This window comes from Mauremys reevesii, linkage group 8, assembly GCF_016161935.1.
Source record: "Mauremys reevesii isolate NIE-2019 linkage group 8, ASM1616193v1, whole genome shotgun sequence".
NCBI lineage: Eukaryota > Metazoa > Chordata > Testudines > Geoemydidae > Mauremys > Mauremys reevesii.
In genome coordinates, this window is record NC_052630.1 from 107,796,498 (window position 1) to 107,819,443 (window position 22,946).

Sequence of the window (22,946 nt, forward strand, 5' to 3'; positions counted from 1 at the left end):
CAGCAGCACCACCCACTCACCTGCCCCCGTCGTAGTGACGACTTTGGGTTTGCTGCGTGCACCATCTCCCTTGGTGGTATAGGCTGCGACGGTGACGGAATAGGTGGTTTCAGGTAGAAGGCCTCCTATCATGGTTTCCTGCGGGACCATTCATAAGATGAGCAGAAAATAAGCAAGAAACAACAAATATTGTTACTGCTTGGGGTGCAGGAAGGAGGGTTTCCGCCAGAAACGCACTGATGTTGGCTGGTTTTGTTTCGTTCATCACACCCCCGGCAGGTCTCTAACCTCGCGCCTGTGCGGCGTTAATGGAACGATGACGACATTCGTTCCAGTGGTTCCATTTCTAACATCTCACTTGCCCTCTCTCACGAAGATGCCACCTCTCCGACACTCCGGGTTTTGTGCCTGTACCCAAAGCGGTCACCAGACCTGTGCAAACTTGCCTGGAAACCGAGGCTGAGAGGGCATGAGGCCCACCCCTACCCTGCTATGAGTAACTCCCCTGAGCCTCGTCCTCACTCCTGCCTCCACAGCTGCTGTTTCCAGGAAGTTTGGGGTTGGAAGCTGCGTTCTAGGCAAAGCCCTGAGGGACAGCCAGGACCCTGCCAGCAAGCACGAGAGGATCACAACAATCAAAGCCACCAACAAAAGCAGAAGGCCAGCTGGGGGTACATCAGTGCAACCCTCATTGGGGCTGGTTCTGGAATCTGAAGCAGCCTGGAATCCTGCTGGGAACTCCTGGGAGACAACCCAGGGTGGGGGAGCCGCTGCGTTCCAGGAGAGGGGCTCGTCAGGGCATTGCTGCTTTGGCCTCCCCAGGCTGAAACTCCGCTGCACCATCGTTGCCAGGGAGGGTCTATGTATACGCAAGGTGGGGCAAGTTCTCCGAGGTGGGCTTGGCCGGGGGCAGGAACTTGGGATCATTCCAGCTCAGTCCAACAGCTGCCCCGCAGCCCAGCCACGGAAGCGCTGTGCTGCTGGCGGTGGAGGGAAGGCCCTGCTAGCAGTGAAGTAACTGAGGCTTGGAGAGAAGGACGTGCTCAGAACGTCACAGCTCCTGCTGAGAATGCCTCGCAGCCGTGCAGCACCCCCCCCAGCTCCACCCTTCCCGGGGCACCGGGAGGGTATGAGCCCCCCAGGCACATTTAACTCCAAGAACCGAGCACGCCCACCTTCCAGCTGATGGGGCTCCACCCACGAAGGGCCTGGGACTGGCTCTCAGACTCTGCGGACAGGCTGAGGAAAATGACCCCTAGGACACGGCTGTCACTGATGTTATGACTGGGTTCTGCCTTGGTAAGCACAGCCCCCAGAAGGCAGGGCAAGGCCGTAACACCCTGCTGAGCTCCCCACAGGCTGTCCTGGCTAAGAGGCAAACAGGGAGCGCGGTAGCAGGGACCCCAGCGCACACTAATGACCTCTGTAGGACAGAGCCTGGCCTCTGGTGCGTTCCCTCTGCATCCCCACTCCACAGGGGCCATGGATTTACCTCCACCAGAGCCTGTCAGACCCCCCCACAGCCCCTCCCTCACTTCTTGTCCATGTTGCCTATTGGACAACATAGGGACGTTCCTGGAAAGGCAAAACCCCCCTTGACTCCCCAAGCTGAGCGGGGCCAGGCAGGACAGACCCCGTTCTCTGCCGTGCCACAGCCAGGGGCTCAGTTCTTCAGACCCAACCCTGGGCCAGGGGCCGAGAGATGCACTACGACGGGGTGAACAACACATGGAATAACGGGCCAGGGCGGCAAAGGAGGGTGAATCATGTGCGAAGGGGCCAGGGTAGGACTGGCACTGCGGGGGTGGGGAGATGCGATGCCTCCTGGGACTTGTGTCTACTTTCCAGGGATTCCTTCAAGGCCTTTCAAGGGATCTTCTGTTTGTTCGCTCTGGAATCGTTGCTGCTCGCCCAGTAATTGGTCTCCCAAACACCAGACCCACCTGCCTGCCCAGCCATACTCCACCCAAGCCACCTGATTGTCATTGTGAACCAGCAAAGCCAGAGACACAAATCAACAAGCACCAACAAGAACGACACCAAAATCAGAGCAGGAGCGAAATCCCACCTCTCCACTCCTCACCTGTGTGAGCGAGCAAGTGCACAGGAAACTGGTGCCCACAGAGCACCTGCAGACTCGGAACCGCCCACGAGGATTAACTCCTCCCAAACCCATGCAAAGAGAAATTCTCGTGCAAGGTCTCATGCCACTGGGAGCGGGGGAGGGGAAGGAAGATAGGGATGGAGCAAGGAAGAGATGATTACACGATGGAAACATAGGGCTGTCATCACAAAACCACTCCGAGGAAAACTCCTCCATTTAAACAGCAGGAGAAAGGGACTGGGCCTGGGAACCCCACCGGGGGTGGGGGGTGGGGGAGGGGTAATTGAATGGCTGACTCTAAAAAGGTCATTTTCTAGTTTGTTCCTCCAAATTTATATTTCAAAATTGCTTGGGAAAAATTGGATTTAACTGTTTACATGTGATTGTTTTCCTATTACAGTCTCTGTTTCAGCCAAAGGCCACGGTTGAGCGTGTAGGTTATTTTTCATGACTAGGATCAATGAGGTTTAAAGATTCTATATCTGATTTTACCATACACCTAGCTGAGCCAACTACCGCAGAGAGTAGGATGCACCTCCTGAGTCGATCACTTGAGTCTGCCTAAAATTGCATCGCAACAAGCTGGAAACACAGATTATAGAAAATGTCAATTGCTTTTCTGCATTTAGCAGCAATCTAAATGCCAATTTTCTCTGGATTTGCTGCTTGTGGAAGGCTTCACAGTGCAACTCTCCAGCCTCATTAAGGGAGTGAAAGGGATGTTTTGACAGCACTAGGTCTACAAAATTCATACATCGATTTGCCAGACCCCTCTGATCCAAACGAGAACACACAGGAGTGGTACTTACATGGTCGATGGAGTCCTCAGCCCTCCACTGATGGGGGAGAAAGGAAGGAGGAGAGAAAAATGAAGACAGAATTTTAAGGGAGGACATCTAGGAAGTGAGGGAGATGACAATAGCCTGGGTTAGCAGGGCGGGGTATGGGTTATAACACTTACACACAGGAGGATCACTCAGCACAGGCTGTATCCAAGGACAGACATGGATACAGTGCAATCCCCTACATGCAGCCAGCCTGTGCAGCAGGGCTGAGAGAACACATACAAAGCAAGGCCAAGCAGCTTCCCTCTCATGAACATGGAGAGGTGACCACTTGCTAACTCTGCAGACAGGGGTCTCTGGGCCCCTCCCTCTCTCCTGCCTTGCCTACAACTAGCCTTTTCTGCCAACTCCACTGGTGCTAGCAATCGGGGAGCCCTGATATAGACAAGGTCTGAACGTTATAATCACTGGATCATCTAGTCCTGCTCTGGACAATGCTGGCTGCCTAGAGACCTATCTTCACTAGGGCTTCCCCTATTGCACCACCCAGGGAACTGAGAGCACTAGCAACTGAGAGAGATTTTTGGCCCAGATTTGCTCTCTGCTCCAGAGTGTTGTGCATGGTGACTTTCCAGCCATTGTCTCTCATTGGAAACCAGAGCTATTAACACAGTAAATAACAGAGGAAGTGCTGATGTGACGTTCAAAAGTCTTTTGATATTACATCATCTGCAAGAAGGCAGATCTGGAAAAGGGGGTGAACAGGGAGGTGGCAAAACTTGCAGATGATACAAAATTACTCAAGATAGTTAAGTCCAAAGCAGACAGCGAAGAGTTACAAAGAGATCTCAGAAAACTGGGTGACTGGACAACAAAATGGCAGATGAAATTCAATGTTGATAAATGCAAACTAATAAAAATAAATAAATGGAGCTATACCTACCTCCTAGAACTGGAAGGGACCCCGAAAGGTCATCGAGTCCAGCTCCCTGCCTTCACTAGCAGGACCAAGTACTGGTTTTGCCCCAGATCCCTAAGTGGCCCCCTCAAGGATTGAACTCACAACCCTGGGTTTAGCAGGCCAATGCTCAAACCCCTGAGCTATCCCTCCCCCCATGCACATTGGAAAACATAATCCCAACTATGCGTACAAACTGATGGGATATAAATTAGCTGTTACCACTCAAGAAAGAGATCTTGGAGTCACTGTGGATAGTTCTCTGAAAACAAATGCTCAATGTGCAGCAGCAGCAGCAGTCAAAAAATGGACAGAATGTTGGGAATCATTAGGAAAGGGATAGATAATAAGACAGAAAATATCCTATTGCCTCTATATAAATCCATGGTACGGCCACATCGTAAATACTGTGTGCACATCTGTTCGCCCCATCTCAAAAGAGAGATATTGGAATTGGAAAAGGTACAGAGAAGAGCAACAAAAATGATTAATGGTTTGGAACGGCTTCCATCCGAGGAGAGATTAACAAGACTGGGACTGTTCAGTTTGGAAAAGAGGTGACTAAGGGGGGATATGATAGAGATCTATAAAATCTTGGCTGGTGCGGAGAAAGTAAATAAGGAAGTGTTATTTACTCCTCCATATAGCACAAGAACTAGGGGTCACCCAATGAAATGTATAGGCAGCAGGTTTAAAACAAGAGGAAGTATTTCTTCACACAATGCACAGTCAGTCTGTGGAACTCTTTGCCAGAGGATGTTGTGAAGGCCAAGACACTAACAGGGTTCTAAAAAGAACCAGATAAATTCATGGAGGACAGGTCCATCAATGGCCATTAGCCAGGATGGGCAGGGATGGTGTCCCTAGCCTCTGTTTGCCAGAAGCTGGGAATGGGCGACAGGGGATGGATCACTTGATTCCCTGTTTTGTTCATTCCCTCTGGGGCACCTGGCATTGGCCACTGTCGGCAAACAGGATACTGGGCTAGATGGACCTTTGGTCTCACACAAAATGGCCGTTCTTATTGTAGTAAGAGGAGGCCCTGAGATATAAACCTCGGTATCAAGGCCTGAACTGAAGTAATGGTCAAGACTTTGCTAACATAAAGCAAAGTGAAGCTGTGAGCCAGAGGCAGGCCCTGCTCACAGAAGCTGGCAAGGAAAGGGCTGATGCTGCAAGAAGATACGTACCTAAAAGGTACCGAACACTAGATATCAGAACATTCACATACTTGCACATTCCACACAGATAACAAGGAACAGGCCGGCCCATCCCAATGACAGGGCCAAAAGGGTAATATGATGGCTAGAGTTGTTTTGATCGAACCAACATGTACAAGGTAGAAGGCGGCACCTAAATACGTAGAGGGGTTGTACCTTGCTGCGTAGAAAGGTTGCACCTCAGTACATCAGGTGTGATGTGTAACTTGTTTGTACCTGTGTATAAGAATGTACCCCTGGGGCGGTGTCTTTGTCCGGCCGAGGGGGCAGTGGAAACTCCCGCCACTAACTGAGCCGGGTCCATTGCCAAGAGGCACTTTCTCGTAGTATGCCCTGAGTTAGGCTAAGAAACCTACAGGGAACTGCCATTGTGTCCGAGGTCGCAATAAACCTAGTCGACGTGACTTTGCATCTTACTGGACTCTGTGGTTGTTGGGGGTTCTCGTCGGGTCTGCTGTGTCAGCTCTCTGCAGAGCTGGGGCAGCACACAGAGGGACACACACACGCAGCCGAGTGATATCAACATTGGAGAGAGCAGAGCACCACACCGGTACCGCTCTGACAACACTTATGTTGTGGAGGCACTTTGGGGCGGGCTAACACAAAGCTGAGCTACACGCCCCACCTCACCTACGCAGCGTACAAAGGAGGCCCCCAGCTCACGCGAAGGCGCAGGCTGAGCAAGCCGGGAAACGAGAGCATCAAACCTGCTGAACACTTAGATGAGAAATCCTGATGTGAACAACGCCCCCTACTGTGTAACAAAAGAACGGCAAGTGGCAGATGCACATTGGGCAGGAAGAGCTCCCCGCAGGCAGGGCTATGAAACGTTTCCTGTAGCGCGCGGGCGCCAACTGTGGCAGGCTCACCTGCCATCCTAGGAAGAGCGCACCGATCGCTGATAACCGCCACAAATGGGCGGGAGCCTGCAAGACATCCAATGGCATCTTGGTCACTAAACCTCAGGCAGGGCTAGGCTACCACTGCCCATGCGGCAGCTAGGTTCTGGTAGGCTGCACACAGTGATCGTGGCAAGGTTCCTTTGGCTAAGGCAGTGCATTAAGTGACATGAGTTACGGCGTCTGCGCAGAAGCAGCATTGTCTAGTGGTTAACGCACAGGAACTAGAGTCAGGAATCAGAGTTCTGTTCTTAGCTCTGAGGCTCATTTATGGTGAGCTCTGCGCCTCACCCCCGGCCCCCAGCAATAGGCAGGGTTCCCACCCCGAAGCCCCCGTTCATGTTTGCAATGGGCCTGGAGAGCTGCAGATGCCCCTGAAGAGCTAACGTTAGCAGAGCTACAAGGTAGCTGAGGTGCTCTCACAGACTGGGCCGTGTCCGAATGATGGGGGCTCTCGTAGAACCTTGGAGTATTAAAATGCCTGGCACATCTTCAGCGTTTTACTGTTTTAATCTCTGAATTCAGTGGGAACCAGCTATTGGCTGAACTGCTCCTCTGAATTTCTATTATATTGCACCTACAGAATGGCATTATACTGCAACTAAAATTGTGCCCATAAACCATCTTAAAAGTCTCTTTCAACGAAGAGGTCAGGTCATCCCCAGAGATGTCATATAAAACCAAGGTCCTGACCAAATGCCATCATTAAAGATCCTCTTTCACAAGGTCTGCGTGTTATCTCCAGTGTTCTGTCTTCACTCCAACTTGAGTAATTACATTCTTCCTGGCCCAAGTTCTACCTGCACTAACCATCCTGAGCTGGGTGAAGTGCGCGGTGTGCAGCTGACCACCTCTGCAGGTCACTCCATTGCCCTACAGCTTGACGAAAATCTTGCTGGAGAAAGGCTCAAAGGACTGGCAGCTTTTCCTTTCAGGAATCCATTCCTGCTCCAAGCACTGTGCCTCTGGCAGGAGGGGAGAACACGCAGGTTATGAAGCCTGATTAAAGCACCATCCCAAATACTACTTGGGAGTTTGTCCAGAATCCGACCGAGAACACCTGCAGCAGCACCACCGAGCCGCCAACCCCACCCATGCCTATGTGCTGAACAATGGAGCAGATGCAGATTCTGAAGGCCGGTGCCCCCACTAACCTCCTCACACCACACGGAGGGGGTGTAATAAGCCAACCATGTACATGCAATACCTGCATGCAGGAGATACAGGAGATTTGAGGATGAATTTTTACCATGATGGAGCCATTTAAATTTACATCTTCTGCATATTGCAATTTTCTTTCAGACGAGAGTGGGGCTAGATCCCCCCTGTAGGAACATGGTTGAGACACCACGCCTGGGCACAGACTCAGTTATAAATTCAGTTTCATTACGAAAATATCACCTGCAGATAAAAACATTTCCCTCCTAAACCAGCTCAATTACCTCGTAAGTGGTTAAGGTGCTGAGCAAGACAAATTGATCTTGAGAACGCAGAAGCCTTGAAAAACGGCACTCAGATGGTGCTGCATGCAGGAGGCAAGATGGCACAGGGACGTGCTAAAGCTAACAGCCTGTATTTATGGCCGCTGCAATGCATTGACGACATTTCATTTTGCACTTCAGCACCGCGCGTCGCAGTTATGTCCCTCTCCAAGGAAACAGCTGCCTCCCCTGAGCACGGACGTAGGGCCCTTCTCGACTAGCTCGCCTGGGCAAGGCAGATTTTTGACCCTCTTTGTCCGCTGAATGCAGTGGTGACAGTGAGGTCCCCGTTACGTGCGGCGCTTGCTCAGAACTCGGGCTGAAGAGAGGCCCCAGTGGTCTAGCCTGTTGCATTACCTCCTGCTCCAGAGTTCCTCTTGGCAGATGCTTTTCACTTTTGCCCCATTCTTGAAAGCAGGGCACTGAGTCTTCCTCCCAAGCCAGATGACTAACGACAGGGGAAGGGAGGCTTCAGAAGGGGTCTCTGCAAATCACCCTACGGGCAGAGCAGCGGGGCTCAGTACACGCCTTCTTGCTGATGCTTGTGTGGGGTGGGCGGAGGGGAGGGCACAGGGAATGGCGCTCACTAATGTCCCAGGCACGCTACTCACAGAGAACTTGTTTTCATTCCTCTGCTATTTTTGAGACGCTTGGCAGGACGTGCGCTGAGCTGGTCTGTGAACGCCGGCCAGATGGACAGAGCATGGCTGTTTGCGACACCCACCCTCAGCCTCACCATGAAGCTCTCCCTTGGGACTGTACGTGCTCCATGGCTGAAGCACAGAACGGAGCAGTCGAAGCGGCAGCCAGTTCTCTTCACTCCCAGCGTGGCCAGCTGGTAGCTCTCTGGGAAAGCCCTCCTCCATTAGCAGAGGGCCAGCACATGGGGAGCATGTCTGGCGAGGGCCCATTGAGAGCAGAGGGCCAGAGACGTTGGACGTGCCCCAGTGATAGAGACGGCCCATCTCCACAGCTGCGTGAGCTGCTCCCTCTCTCCGGGCTGAATCTGAGCCCATAGATGGGGGCCGATGTCCTGTCGCCTTCCGGGTGTGATCTGCTTGCTCCCACCTTGGCTCACTATGTGGATCTGCAGCGTAATGGGTCAGTTCGTGGCAACTGGGGAGGTGAGGAAGGGTCACGGCTCCTGCTCCTCTCTCCTGGAGACACCCATGAGCTCAGGATTGCCCAGGAGGAAGGGAAGGACGGGGTTACTGCTCACGGAGCACATAGGGAGTGGAAGGGCTGCTGCCTGGGGGCAGGGTACCCTATGAATGTGGGTGGGGCTCCCCATATGCTCTGGAAGCTGGAGTCAGCGAGCTCTGGCGGCCACAGGACTCCCAGCTCCATGGGGCAGGATCACACTCTCTCAGACTGTGTATGGAGCCCACGAGGACTCAGGAGCCACAGACCCAGCACAAGTGAAAGAAACTGTTCTGCTTCAAGTTGCTTGCTGTCCTTCCGTGCTCTTGTGGGTTCTCCCAAAGCCAGCGCAGAGTCGGGAGCCTCCACTCGCGAGACCAGCGTGGCGGATAAGAGCAGCCCCTGCCAGCATCCAGCCTTGGCTTATCTCCTGCAGCACCAGCAGAGCCCATCTGGGAGATGCAGCCCAGCCATGTGGTTGTGCTCAGGCCGAAGTCTGCGATACCGCAGCACCTGTCACTATCTGCGAGGTCTTCCCCACGGCCAGACGCCGATCTGCCCTGCTGGCTGCCAGTCGGGGGTGAGGGCACAGACTAAACATTTACTTAAATATAAGGAACTTTGATGGGAAAATCAGTCACAGCACAGCCCTGGCAGACGAACTAACAAAACATCTGTTAGTCTATAAGGTGCCACAGGATTCTTTGCTGCTTCTACAGAACCAGACTAACACGGCTCCCCCTCTGATACATGAGTCCCTAGGAAGGCAGCTGGCAAAGGAAAAGAAACACTCTCCGGCACCAGGATTGCTGCCTCGCTGCTGGCTTCCTGCACAGCTGAACTGGTTCTGGATCACCGTGGCTCTCTATTATCTGAATAACTAACATCTCCATTCCCCTCTCTTCTGCCTTTCGGCTCCAGTTACTCCCTCTGTCTTTCTCAGCTTCAAACAGGGACTAGTTTGGAGTCAGCTGTAGCAGCAACGTCTTATACCACTGCAGGGCCTAGACTGGGTAGACCGGGGTGGGCAAACATTTTGGGCCGAGGGCCACATCTGGGTGGGGAAATGGTATGCAGGGCTCAGGGCAGGGGTAGGGGTGCGGGAAGGGTGCGGCAGGGAGCTCAGGGCAGGGGGCTGGGGTGCGGGAGGGAGTGCGGGGTGTGGGAGAGGGTGTGGTGTGCAGGAAGGAGCTCAGGGCAAGGGATTGGGGCAGAGGAGGGGTGTGGGGTGTATGAGGGGGCTCAGGGCAGAGGTTGGGGTGCAGGAGGGGTGCTGGGTGTAGGAGGGGGCTCAGGGCAGGGGTTGGGGTGCAGGAGGGGTGCTGGGTGTACGAGGGGGCTCAGGGCAGAGGTTGGGGTGCAGGAGGGGTGCTGGGTGTAGGAGGGGGCTCAGGGCAGGGGTTGGGGTGCAGAAAGGGTGTGGCAGGGAGCTCAGGGCGGGAGCTTGGGGTGCAGGAGTGGTGCTGGGTGTACGAGGGGGCTCAGGGCAGGGAGTTGGGGTGCCTGACCTGGCCCCACGCCGCTCCAGGAAGCGCTGCAGCCCCTGGGGGAGCGGGGACGGAGGACTCTGCGTGTGCTGCCCTTCGCGCCTCCAGGTACCTCCCCGAAGAGTCCATTGGCCGCGGTTCCCCATTTCCGGCCAATGGGAGCTGCGGGGGACGGTGCCTGGAGGCAAGGGCAACACACACGGAGCCCTCTGCCCCCACGCCCGAGGGCCGCTTCTGAGAGCAATGCTGAGTCCGTGGCGCCAGGGGGGGAAATCCCGCGGGCCGGATCCAAAGCCCTGAGGGGCCAGATCCGGCCCATGGGCCATAGTTTGCCAACCCCTGGGGTAGACTATGCCTACTCTCAACCAGCAGATCATCCAAGAGGGGACCTGCCTACATGGCCGGAAGAAAATTTCCTCTCTGACCCCAGATATGCAATCAGTTTAATTCTCTTCTTGTGTCCTGTCCACCTGGAAGAGCTAACATTCCTGCACAAGCAGTGATCAGTAGCTCCTCCTTGCTGGCACCCCAAACAGTCCTGGGAAAGTTCTCTCCTAATCACTCATGGGAAGACTTCTCCTTGCAAAGTTATCAGCTCGTCTCTGCAGCCACTTGGTTCCTGAGGAGCAATACTCCTCATGGCAATTACCAGCTTGCCTTAGCTTCCCTTCTAATTTCACTCCATGGGACTTCCCTGAAATGGAGGGGACTGGCATGATCTGTAGCTTGGAGAAGTACCTGGGAGAATCCACAGCTAGCAATTAACTTTCCCCATAATGTCAAAGATTGACAAGCGCCCCACAGGGCCAAAAACCCTGAAACTTGCTTGCTTGACCACAACTTGTGTGTGAAAAACAAACAAACCAAAAAACTTGGGACAAAGCAACACCGTCCCTGGGTGCCCAAGGCCTATGATGGGTAAGTCTTTCAGCAAGACAAGATGACAGTTAATTAACGAGGACTAGCTACCCCCTTTGTACACCTTTGGCTATGGAACAGCTGCTCAGGTGCTGTGAAATACCGACATGGCCCCAGACACACACATAGCAGGGCTTACCCCTCCTACAGGGACACGGACACATCCCTGCACAAAGAGCTTAGGGAACGTTTGACAGGAGTTGGATACTCATCGGAAAGTTTCTAGCCTTGGAATCTACCCTCGTTGCAGCGAGCTAGCAGGGGGCTCCAGAGACCAGAGCTGCTCTCTCTAAGCTCCCCAGTGTCTAGGAAATGAGCAAGAAATGAAAAGGAGATTGAGCGGCTGAAGAGGAAAGGTTCTGAAGGCAACTACGCGAGCAATCATGCTTGCCTTGGTCTAAAACTGGCATTAACCCATGAGCCCCAAGCTAAATAAACGGGTCAAACTACAGCATGAAGATGATGCTCTCGTGGGAAAAGAAAAGGCCATTAGGCAGCTTTTCTACGTATTCAAATAAAGAAGCATGTGAAACCCCAGTGAGTGCTCCGTCCAGCCCTTCAGTGAGCTCTCAGACCATTTCCTCTCCTTTACATTGTCCTTTTCCACATGCTACTGGGTTTAATCCTTCAGAGTCTGAGTGGGAAAAAACCTGCTCAGAGCACTGTGCTTCCTGCTGAGAAATGCGTAAATGATTCATAGCTGCATTCAGGAGATGGATCAATTAATGGCTGCAGCTCTCCAGTGTTTATATTGGGTTTGATTCAAGCAGGCGAGGTCTGAATCGGCCACTTGTCACTTGCAGCTGGGGATTTGCAGAGAATGGCCCTGGTCCATCCCGTGCAGGGCTCGGGGCTCTCCTCAGGCGAGGCTCTGAAGACTTCCCTGGCCCCAGGAAAGTTACTCCCAGGGAGGGGCGATTGTTTTTCCTTGTGCTGGAAGTCTAGGCTGACCAGGGTGAGGGCCCGCCCGTGGAATACACTGCAGGAGTCTCGTGCAGCCTCCTGGCAGCCCAAAGCATGGAGTGAGTGTGAACACAGGGAGGGAAATCCATTCCCAAGCTCCGCCTCACCTCTTCACTCCTGCCCAGCCCTCTCAGACCTGCCTGCTCTGTTTACCTTTGTCTTTCCAAAGGTAAATCCAGGTTGAGTCTCACCTTACGAAAGCAGAGCTGTAAATGGGCATGGCTGGCTGAGCCCTATGGGCAGAGCCTGGCAACAGGGAATTTCATGGCGCTCGGTGCAATGTGCAAATAGGCGGGGCTGGGTTTGATGCTGGGCAAACAAGAAGCAAGTCCTGCCTGGGGAGCTGTCCCTTAAAGTGGCTCTGCCCCTGGCTGAACACTGGCAATGCAAAAGGAAGCAGGCAGGAAAGACTTATTTAAAGCTCTCTGAAGGGCGACTCCCTGCGTGGCAAGGTGCAGACACTACGTGCCAGCTCCCCACGTCCCTCTCACAGGCAGGGATGGGGCTACAAGGAAACAAATCCCTGCCAGCTGAACTCTCCCCTTTCCCCCAGAACCACAGGGGAGCAGCGGGGTGGAAGGGAGACGGCCAGTGCAATCATCATCTCATTGACCTTGTCACCAGCCCATGAGCCCAGTAAACCCCTGTTCCAAAGGGGGCAAGCCACACGTCTCCTCTGGGAATCAGCCTGGTCTGTGCCTGGGCCTAGCCAGTGACATCCTGTCTCCTGCACATCACAGCGTACGTCTGGCCTGGCAAGCTCCGTGTAGCTGCAAATGGGAGGCGTTTGTGCAGAGCAGAGCAATAGTGACTCTCCCACGCCCACCAGCCCGCGGTCCCCATGCTGTACCTGGGCCTCTGCTAACATGACATCCTTGATAACAGGCTGCCCTCGCGGTTCATTGTTTTCCAGCTTCACATAAGTGACCTGGTATCCCCGAATCTGTCCATGCTGCTTGTTGGAGAGTGGCAGTTTCCAGCTGACCCGGATGGCTGTTGAATTCAGAGACTCCACCTCCACCTTTCGTGGTGGGGCGCTGGGCACTAGAACACATATTGGACACGGTGTTAATGGCACAGGTCACACTATTCCCACCACCACAGTACTTTCATTCCCCCACCTCCTCTCAAACCCCACACACCTCCCTGCACACCCGGATCTCCCTGGTGTCCAGACAGAACCCTACTGTCCCCATGGGAATGGGTCGGGCTGTGAGCGACAGGAGCACAGCTTGCCTAGGGCTCCAGGATGCTGCCTGCAGTCTGCTATTTACTTTCCCCTGGGGCGGGTGCCCTGCTCAAATACAGACATGCCACCCTAGGCAGATGTAATGCAGGCCCTGAAACTGACACACGTCCCCAGCTGCCCACCGCCGCCCAGATCCCACACCGACACGGCCAGAACAACAAAAGGTTAATGGGAAGGAAAAACAGCAACCCACAGTGCAGAGAGAGCAGTCGCTGAGGCCGGCCAGAGAGAGGGGCCAGGGGGCCTGCACTCCATGCCTGGCTTGCTGAATGCTTTCGGAGAATGAAATGAAAACGTACGGTGCCCTGAAAATACCAATTTCCTTGCCAGGTGAGGCACGTTTAAAGGTCTATTTACACCCTGTCTGGCTTTGGAAACTTGACGGCCTTCTGCCTTTTGGCTCCCGCGCTGACTGAACGCTGTCACTGCTGAAAAAGCTGCCTCCCTTGCTCTTGGAAAGCTCCCTCGGGCTGAAGCAGCTGGGAGCAGAGTCACATCCCTTTGGAGGGGATCGCTGCCATGTGAGTGCCGAGGAGCTGGTTGCAGGACACAGCTCAGGTCCCTTGTCCCACTGCTGAGGGGCCCCCACCCACTCTTCCTTCCCCGGGAAGGATCCCGGCCTGTAAAAGGCCCATATGCCCCAACTCCCAGCACAGCAAGAAATCATCCCAATTAGGTCATTAGGGATGGAGAGCTGACATGCAGAAATAATGAATGTTGCTATTCCAACCAACTAGATGGGCAGAAACAGCTACCCAGCAGGAAAGCACGACTTCGAAGCCTCAGGGCAATTCAGTCTTTTCCCCAGATGTCTCTCTTAATTGTAGATAATGAAATAAAGCGGAGAAGGGAAGGAGCGGGTATTTCAACACTGCTAGGCCAGCGAAGGTGTCAGAGTGCAGGGGGCTGTGGCTGTTACCACCACAAGCCTGGTGCAACCCACTCAGTGACCATGGGCGAGTCCCACAGCTTCCTTTCCCGGGCGTGTGAGCTGAACCCCACCCCCACTGCTCCGAGCTGGGAACTGGGGCGAAAAGCAAGAGACTCCTGAGCTGAGCTCGTTGGGTACCAGAACATCAGCCCAGGCCGCAGCAGGAGCAGCTCCTGGGCCGGAGGAGACAAAGGTGAAGACGCTTGCACAGTGTTTGCTAGGAACCTGGTCCTGGGGTCACTGGGCGGTTCTGCTGTGCTGCCAGCGATGTGAGCAAGGGATGGGTCTGCGATCGGAGAGGGAAAGTTCAGTTTGTTCTCATCTCACTCAGGGTTCTGCATTTCACATTGCTTCCTTGGGGACATCTCCTGAGCATCAGCATGTTGGAGGGATCTGAAATCATTTCTGACAGCTGAGCTAGGATGTCCAAGCACGGTGCCCTAAAACTAACTAGGAGAGCTTGTTGTGACATTTCTAGGGTAGCAGCTTCCCTTGGGCTGTGACTCGGCTGGATGAGAATTGAAGCAAACAATACAGGCAGCAGTACACACAGATGTATTCATCAAGCCAGGCAAACAGTCAATGAACATTTCCATACACCACATCCCACAGCTGAAGAGGCACAAGGGACAGTGGCAGCACATTTAGTGAAACTGCAAAATGTCTGGTCTCAATTTGTGAAGCTGGCTGGGCAATGCAGAGATACGTCTCCGCTCGCCTCTCTGCCGCTTCCCTCCCACTGCCATGCGCAGCCTCTGAGGTCAGCAGAAACCACGGAAGTTCCTCCTGTCACTCCGAGCACTGGCACTTTCAAAGGGAATGGCTTAAGCCCAGGTGACATAACTGACAGACTTGCTAATACAATGCAATTTCTGTTTAAGGCCATCCCGCGTTCTGGACATGGGATATTCTGGCGCTGGAGAGGAAGAACAGATTTACGTAAGCTGTGGCCTGTCTGGGAGCCAGGGTGGAAAGCAGCTTTCCAACAATATCCACGAGCCTCGAATGGACTTTGTTTCCTCTCTCTGATTTTCTGCATTTCTAGCCAACAAGAAAACTTTAGATCCTGATCCTACAATGCAAGAGGGAACAGCCGCTGCCAGAGGAGCCCACCCCACCCCACCCTACAGCCTTTGCCTGGGGGGCCCAACCTACAGCCTTTGCCTTGGGGGGTCCCGCCCTACAGTGCTTCCATGACAGGGGAAGGCCAGAGCAGGGGAGCTGCACTCCAAGTGCCAGGCAAGTGGCCTCCTCACTTCCCCAGCAGGCCCAGGATTGTGTGGTGGGGATCAAATGGGGGACATGCAATGGGGCCAGCTGCAGCGCTGGCATCCAGGACTCTGCCTATCCTGCCTGAGCTCCCCACGCAAGGCACAGAAATGCCAGTGCAGCACGTGGCAGAGGCTGCAAGGCTGCAGCGTGGTGTTAGAGAAGGAACCTCTCCCCGAAGTGAATGCAGGCGTTGGTCCCACTGTGGCTGGCCAGCAGCGAGCACGTTCCAGGCCCTGGGCACAGGCTGAGGAGTGCTAGGCAGAACAGCAAGGAAGGGTCCTGGATACCTGCAGGGAAGTGGCTGAAGGAGCAGCTCAGTGACACCTACCGTCCTCATCAGTGCGCACATGCACCGGGGAGCTCTCCGGTCCAGGCCCCACATCTGTGTGGGCCCGTACCCACACCTTGTACTCTGTCCATTTCTCCAGGTCCTTGATCTCCCAGCTGGAGCGCTCCCGTCCAATTCCATCCACTACGTGCTTGGCGCCGTCCTCTGCGTCCACCGCCTGGTAGGCAATGGAGTACTGCGTGATGACCCCATTGCGGCTCTGAGCAGGCGGTGGCACCCAACTTACCCGGATGGCAGTGGAGCTGGTGCTTACACACTCGACTTCTTGGGGTGGGGCGGAAGGGGCTAGGGATAGTGGGGAGATGAAGGGAAATGAGCGGAAGGAAAAACAAAATGTAGAGGGAACTCTTACCCAGCCAACTGAGCACTGAAGTAGCAATGAAATACAGCCGGGAGCTTTGCAGACTCTCCCACTCCTTCTTTAAAGGAATCTGAGAAGTCGTTTGGGGCAATCTGTATCTGAATATCTGACCGGCAGCACTGCGACACAATACTGCTCCATTTCAGAGACTGCCTCCCCAGCTGTCTGGGGTTTCCTGCAGTGACAGCGTTAAACAGCATGGAGTGGGGGGGAGAGAGACATGGGGCCAGGGAGAAGAGAGATGTTTTCCACTGAGATGTGAAACAAACAGAGCTGAAGAGGCAGCAAAATCCCAGAAGGCTGAAGCGGCAGAGGAGAAGGCTCTTGCAGCAGAAGTGGGGACATTGAGTGAAGGGCAGAGAGGAGCCTGGGGCCAGCTGAGGGCAGACCCAGCAGGAGAACAGAGAGAAGACACTTGGAAGACTGTCTAGAACAAAATCCAGAGAGGGAACTGGGCACTGTATCCTGAACCGGGACGGGAGCCTGTGGAGCTTTTGAGGCTGGCAGGGGACATCTGGAAATGGGCCCAGCCTGTTCATTACCTGTCAATGGGCTTCAGACCCCACCCCACCCTAGCCTCATCCCCAGCCTGGGGGAGGCAGGAAAGGCTTCGCTTCGAAGTGGACGTGAAAATCATCTGCCTCTAACAGCAAGTTCTGAGCCACGCCAGCAGGAATGACAGCTCCGGGCTGGGGACAGAAGATGCTGGGGGGCCTGTTATGAAGGTGACGACCCCTGGCCCCGCTGGGAACGAGGAAGGAAGAGAATATGGGGCAGGAGGGGAATTAGCAAAGGACGACGACCTGCAGGAGGTGCTCACAGGTTACCCGCAGCCTGCGGTGAGGACAGGCCCATTCTGTTGTGCTCAGGATCTGAAGGAACGGGTGGGCCAGGAGAGAGCAAAGGCACAGACACAGCACACAGAGCTGAGTATCAGCAGCCCGGATGACAGTCAGCGGGAGGACAGAGAAGGCAGAGGGAGAGAATGGAGTCTCGGGGGTGCCTGCGAAGTGAGGAGCCATGAGACTCCAGGAAGCCCTTCCCTTCCACTACCAGCTGCAAAGGCCAAGCAGGCAGGCCAGCGTTCGCTCTGCACAGCGTCTCCCGGGACCTAACGCGAGGAGCTGCTTTAATAAGGGCCCTCTCTGCAAGGCAGCACAGGTAGGCGTCTATCTCTCCTGCCTGTTGGCTGGGTAAGAGTCACACAGACAATGTGCAAAACACACAAGCAGTCACTTCACACTTAAGGGAATAAAATAAAAAGCAGTAACATAAGCAGGGTCAACGTAAACCACCCCCGGCATGGCAATGTCCATCCCCCGTGCCGGGCAGGCAGCAGGGCCAGCTCGCACTCGCACACACACACCACTCCCCGCAGACATGCTGCTGCCTCCACTTCCAGGAGAGTGCGTACTGCTTCCCGGCTTTGGGCATGAGCCTGTGCCCCTACCCAGCTCAGAGGCTCCTTACCAGGGGGAAATCTGCCCCAAGCACCCTGGCAAATCTCGAGGGAGAGCAGCTTGAATTGGGGAGGGTGAGGAGATCTGTGGGTCCTTACTCCATCCGCCTCCCACACCTGCTTGGGGGACCATCAGCCCCTTTAATTTCCAGATCCCTTTGCAGAACCCCAGCAGGTGAATTTAAACTAGTTTCCTAACTAGCCTCTCACCACACACAGGGTGGGCCGTGCCCCTGCTTCTACAGACAATTTGTGCTCCCACCGCCAGGGCAGTCTCAGATTGGCAGGTGACTCGTAGCTATTCACTGGTACACAGACTACTTCCAAAACAGGTCCCCTGCAGCATCCAACATCCCCCCACCCCCTGCCAGGCACAGCTCAGGGGTTCCTCTGCTCAATTATACCCCTAGTATGGTGCTGCCGTGGACTCCTGCAAGACTGTATTGATTGCTGTGCCTCTGGGACCCTCAGGAGAATGAGGTGTCCGAGCAAAACTCCACTCAACCAAGCACTTAGGAATAGAGAACTCGTTGCCCAGACACCTCAGGAGCTGAGGGTCCTATCTGTGCTGCTGGAGGCTACGTTAAGAGGCTGCACATCCTCCTCTGCTTCCTGCGTGGACAGTATAGCTGGGCCCAGCCCCGGTCTATCAATGAATGCTGGTTCCCTCTCTGCAGAGCACGCCGGTTTCCAGAGCCTTCCTGGCAGGGGGAAGCCCAGCTAACAACCCATAATGGTCTTGCTCATCAGTGCCAGGAATATCACTCAAAACAGGCTCTTTGCATCATACAAGTCTGACTACTTCTGCCTGCCATTCTCTGCAATCTAAACACCTTTTCCAGGGCACCCAGAGGAAAGGCAGAGGGGACGATCGCTTGACGTGCAGACGGACGAGACCATTTTATGGTCATTGGGAACCTACCTGACCTGCACAGCAGGCCAGAGAATTTCACCCACTGATTCCAGCATCGAGCCCAGAACTTCAGGCTGAGCTGGTGCAGGCCTGTTAGACGACGTCCAATGCTGATGTAAAGACTCCAAGTGACAGAGAATCTGCTACATCCCCAAGTTTTCTAGACCTCAATTGCGCTTGGGGCTCTTTTCTGAGCCCTTTTCAGTTTGTCAGCAGCCTTTGTGTGGTGTGGGCACCCGAACTGGGGAACTCTGCTGGGTTACGGCTGTTGTCTTTGTTAAGAAAGCCCAATCTCCAGCAGGGCGACTTGGGAAGTGCTGGTGAGTGGCCGGCGTGTGCAGAGTAGGTTAGGAGCCCAGACATCAGGTAGGGTCTGTTCCCCCTGAGGACTCTGTCTCCAAGGAGTGGCTTCTCCTAGCAGGGGCAGCTCTAGGCATTTTGCCGCCCCAAGCACGGCAGGCAGGCTGCCTTCGGTGGCTTGCCTGCGGAGGGTCCGCTGGTCCCACGTGCCTGCGGGAGGTCCTCCGAAGCCGCGGGACCAGTGGACCCTCTGTAGGCAAGCCACCGAAGGCAGCCTGCCTGCCGCCCTCGCGGCGACCGGCAGAGCGCCCCCCGCGGCATGCCACCCCAGGCACACGCTTGGCATGCTGGGGCCTGGAGCCGCCCCTGTCTCCTAGTCTGACTATGGCAGGGCTCCTCAGGGCTTGTCTACACATGGAGTGCCCCTGATGGATGGACTGTGTGGGGACAGGATGCCTCGCTCCTCGTTAGCCAAATCCCATCGAGACAGCACTTGGTGCCTGCGTCCGTTGCCTGTTTGGCTTTGTTAGCTGAGGGGCGGAAGAGGTGTCCAACTCTTTGTCTATCAATCACAGAGTGGCATCAAAACCAGCAAAAAAACAGAGTGACAAATCCCCACATTCAGAGCACGTTCTCCAGCGTTCAAATATTTATAATGGCTTGAGCTGAGCTTCTCTCCATATTTTATGTCCAATCTATTGCACAGGCACTAAGATTCCATTAGCTGGAGCCCGAGTTTAACTGGGCTGCTGGGATCCTGGTGATTGATATGCTAATGGGGGGAAGGAAAAAACGGCTGCCGCCTTTTCCTTGAAGGGAAGGTCATTCTCATCATGAGTGGCACCGCTGCCCTCCTGCTCTCATGGCCACCTCAGCCTAGCCAACGCAGCAGGAACGGGAGACACTCTCCATGCAGAGAAAGCTGGCTGCCTGCACCAACTGCTAACCCCAATGGTCACCAAATCCCAGACAGAGGCTCCTGCCGCCCCTTTCAATGCTCCTTTCCTGGCTAGCGATAAGCTCAGAGAGCCCTTTGATAGCCCTAATCTGCTTATGGGAGCACTCTGAGCTGCCAATCACAGCCAAGTGAACTCTGCTCTGCCATCACACGGGGCAGAGAGCGGAGGAAAGGGATAGTGCCAGGATCACCTCAGAATCTGGCCTCTTGATTAACTTCCTTGCTGCTTAAAACAACAGAGCCCTGTGGCACCTTATAGCCTAACAGACGTACTGGAGCATGAGCTTTCGTGGGCGAATACCCACTTCGTCAGACGCATTCCCTGCTGCGTGTGGTTGTTTCCCTCGTGCCTGCAGTCCCCGGAGCAGCAGCAGCCTCACTCACTCACACACAGCACCACATTCCCATGCCTGGTCTCCCAGCCGCCAGTCAGCACAGGGAGCCCTGCCTAACGCAGTCCTGCGACTAGCCCCCTATGCAGACAGGCAGCTGGGGAGGTGGTTGGGAAGGGGAGGGGGAGGAATGAGTGTCCCACGGCCTGGGAGACAGGCGCTCTCAAGCTGCCAGAGTCTAGCACAGTCTGAGCCTGGCCTGCCCATCTGAATGGCAAGACGGCATGTAAGTAAACTCACAGAGACGCATGCCCTGGCCCCGCAGCCTCTCCCAGGCACTTTGCCAGCCCACCTTCCTCCCTCCGCAGTGTCTCCGTGAGTCTACTTGCGGGGAAAGATGGCATGGCTGAACGACACGGACAGGACTTACCATATCGCCTTCTGCCAACCAGGCTGAGACCGGAGCGCTGCCCGGCTTTCCCTAACCCACACGGGGTCGCTGCTTGTCAGTGGCTGTTCTGACAATACACGGGCAGGAGCCCTGAGCCCTGATACGCCCCGTGCCGGGTGGAAACCAGGCTGCCTTTGCTCTGTCCTCACCTACAGCCTTGTGGACACTTACTGGATTGGGCAGTTCTGGCTTCTAGAACTGGGGTGTACACCCCGAGCCCCAGCTCCGAACGGGCTCCCAGCTGGAACTTGTACAGTGTGTCAGGCTTGAGACCTTCCACTGCGTACGATGAGCTTGGGTCAAAGTTCACCTTGCGCTGGAAAACGGATGGGAGACTAGTTATTTTTCACAGTTAGAGAAGAGCAGATAAACATTTCTCCCCAGGATCAGCTCCCGAGGCCAGGGGGAGCCAGCGGCCACGCTCCCAGAACTGCCCCGAGCTCCTGAGCCACACAGCCTCCCCATGCTGCCAAACACCCCTCCAGTGTCCTAGCTTCTGACATGAAACCGCGACGACTCCACAGTGAAGTGCTCAGCTTTACGAAGCTGCCCTCGCAGCGTGGCTGTCTACACAGCGCTAATTCCCTGGGACAGGTTTGGGAGCCTCATTAAATACAGACCTACGTCTCAGGACAGCTGGGTTCTATTCCTTGCTCTGTCTCAGATTTGCACTGGGGAGTCCCTGCCCAGCTGTGACATGGGGAGAAAGCCCCACCTCATGGACTGGCTAGTGTTTGTAGCAGGCCTGGAGATGCCTATGCGGGGGGCGGTCCCCTGGAGCGCTCCATCAACACCTGTCCTGCAGGAAGGGCGAGTGGCTTGCTTACAGGAACCCACTGTGTTCAGTGGCGTTCAACCTGCAAAGCGACTGGTATTGTTTCTGGCAGAACATACAGGGAACCGGGCCATGTACACACACAGCAATGGGTCTCTATTATCACTACTACGCTGCAATGCACCAGGGATAAATCTGAGATGGCTGCTTTGGGTTGGTGTTGATTGTTCCAGGGACCCGACATGGATTCTGGAGGGACTCGCCCCAGGACACCTCCACATTCTTCTCCTGGGCTGCATGGCCGTTCCTGAAGGTCCAGCTGCCAAGGCCGCCTGGCCTCCAAAGCAGTTCTGGTCTTGGAGCCGTGCAGCCACATTTTGTAGTCAATGTTGCAGCCCATTTGAAAGCTTTATTTTCATTACCCTGCATATGTCCCCTGCCAGCCCAGCACTAGGAATGCCTTGCTGAAACCCAGAGATCAATGCACTGTGCTTTCTCGAGGCACCAGAGCTTCAGATCACAGACCCCAGACTAACTCGATGGGAAGCAAGCCCTGTGCTGGAGAAGCAATGTGTACGAGAGACAGGCTGAGCTTAGGTTTCACCATACGCTAAAGATCCAAGAGGGAGAAAACACTTCTGTTACCGTCCTGCGATGCAGAGCCCCAAGATACTCCAGCTAAGGTAGCGGTGGCCTTTTCCCGCTGCTGGATCATCACGCTCTGACCCTCCTATTCACTGGCCGAAGCCAAGGCAGACTCCTCACCTGACTCCCATCCTCTCCTTCCCAGTACAGCAGCTCGTATTTTGTAATGCGTTCCTGCGAGGCTGGGAGCCACGTCAGCAGGATCCTGGTATCAGACTCTGCCTCTGCCTGGAAATCAGCTGGCTGGGCTGGAACTGGAGACCAATAAAATACAGTTAGTGATGGCCTGGGTGCTACAAAGGGCGGCAGAGACTCTGCTCCCATAGGCTGAACCTGGCCCTGGAAAGGATCTCCTGTATTTAACCTTGGCCCTTTCTTCCTCTCCCCAGCTTCAGGCCAGGTGACGAGTCCCTGCGGCCAGGCCGGTGACGAAGGGTGTGTAGGCTGCTCGAGCAGACACACCCACTTGAGCTCTCCCCGAGTCAGCACACTAAAAACAGTCGTGCAGCCACGGCAGCGGGAGGGGCCAGCGACCCCAGTACGATCCCGTCCAAACACCTAGGTATGTGCTCGGGCGGCCAGCCCCTCCCGCTGCTCCACGGCTAGTTTTAGCGCACTCGTGTGCGTGTCTGTCTGTCTGCCGGAGCTGGGAATCACTTCGTCCAGCTCCAGCGCAGAACCACCAGAGCCTACCCAGGCCATGCTCGTTCTAGTCACTGATTCAATCGGCCTCCTCCACTGCACACAGACATACCCTCCCAGAGACCCCAGCCCAGCGGCAGGGGTGCACTACTCGGTCTCCCTGGGGGTCCAGCCAGAGTCCAACACAAGTCGGTACGGTCGTTATTTTTGCTGAAATTGACACAGGTTTTCCCCGACACGCACTAACGGTTTGAAGCTGCTGTCTCTGGCACTGAGCTGCCACCTGGCATGTGACTGGGGAAGCACCCAGCATGGCTCAGAAGCCAGGGACACAGAAGGCACCCTGCAGAGCAG

The 22,946-nt window shown here is 54.9% G+C and overlaps 1 protein-coding gene across 14 annotated transcripts in view; it reads right to left on the bottom strand.

Moving 5' to 3' along the window:
• The window catches only part of PTPRF (protein tyrosine phosphatase receptor type F), a 404,201-nt gene that overhangs the window by 60,473 nt on the left and 320,782 nt on the right, over nucleotides 1-22,946 (bottom strand). For 9 of the 14 annotated variants that reach the window (XM_039486045.1, XM_039486041.1, XM_039486037.1 and 6 more), the window contains 6 exons: nucleotides 22,071-22,204; nucleotides 20,702-20,846; nucleotides 15,736-16,041; nucleotides 12,806-12,999; nucleotides 2,914-2,940; nucleotides 21-138 (listed from right to left, as the gene is read on the bottom strand). In XM_039486045.1, coding sequence (XP_039341979.1) covers nucleotides 21-138; nucleotides 2,914-2,940; nucleotides 12,806-12,999; nucleotides 15,736-16,041; nucleotides 20,702-20,846; nucleotides 22,071-22,204 — 924 coding nt within the window. The remainder of the gene's footprint in view (nucleotides 1-20; nucleotides 139-2,913; nucleotides 2,941-12,805; nucleotides 13,000-15,735; nucleotides 16,042-20,701; nucleotides 20,847-22,070; nucleotides 22,205-22,946) is intronic. The other 5 variants (XM_039486043.1, XM_039486040.1, XM_039486049.1 and 2 more) reach the window with 3 other exon arrangements.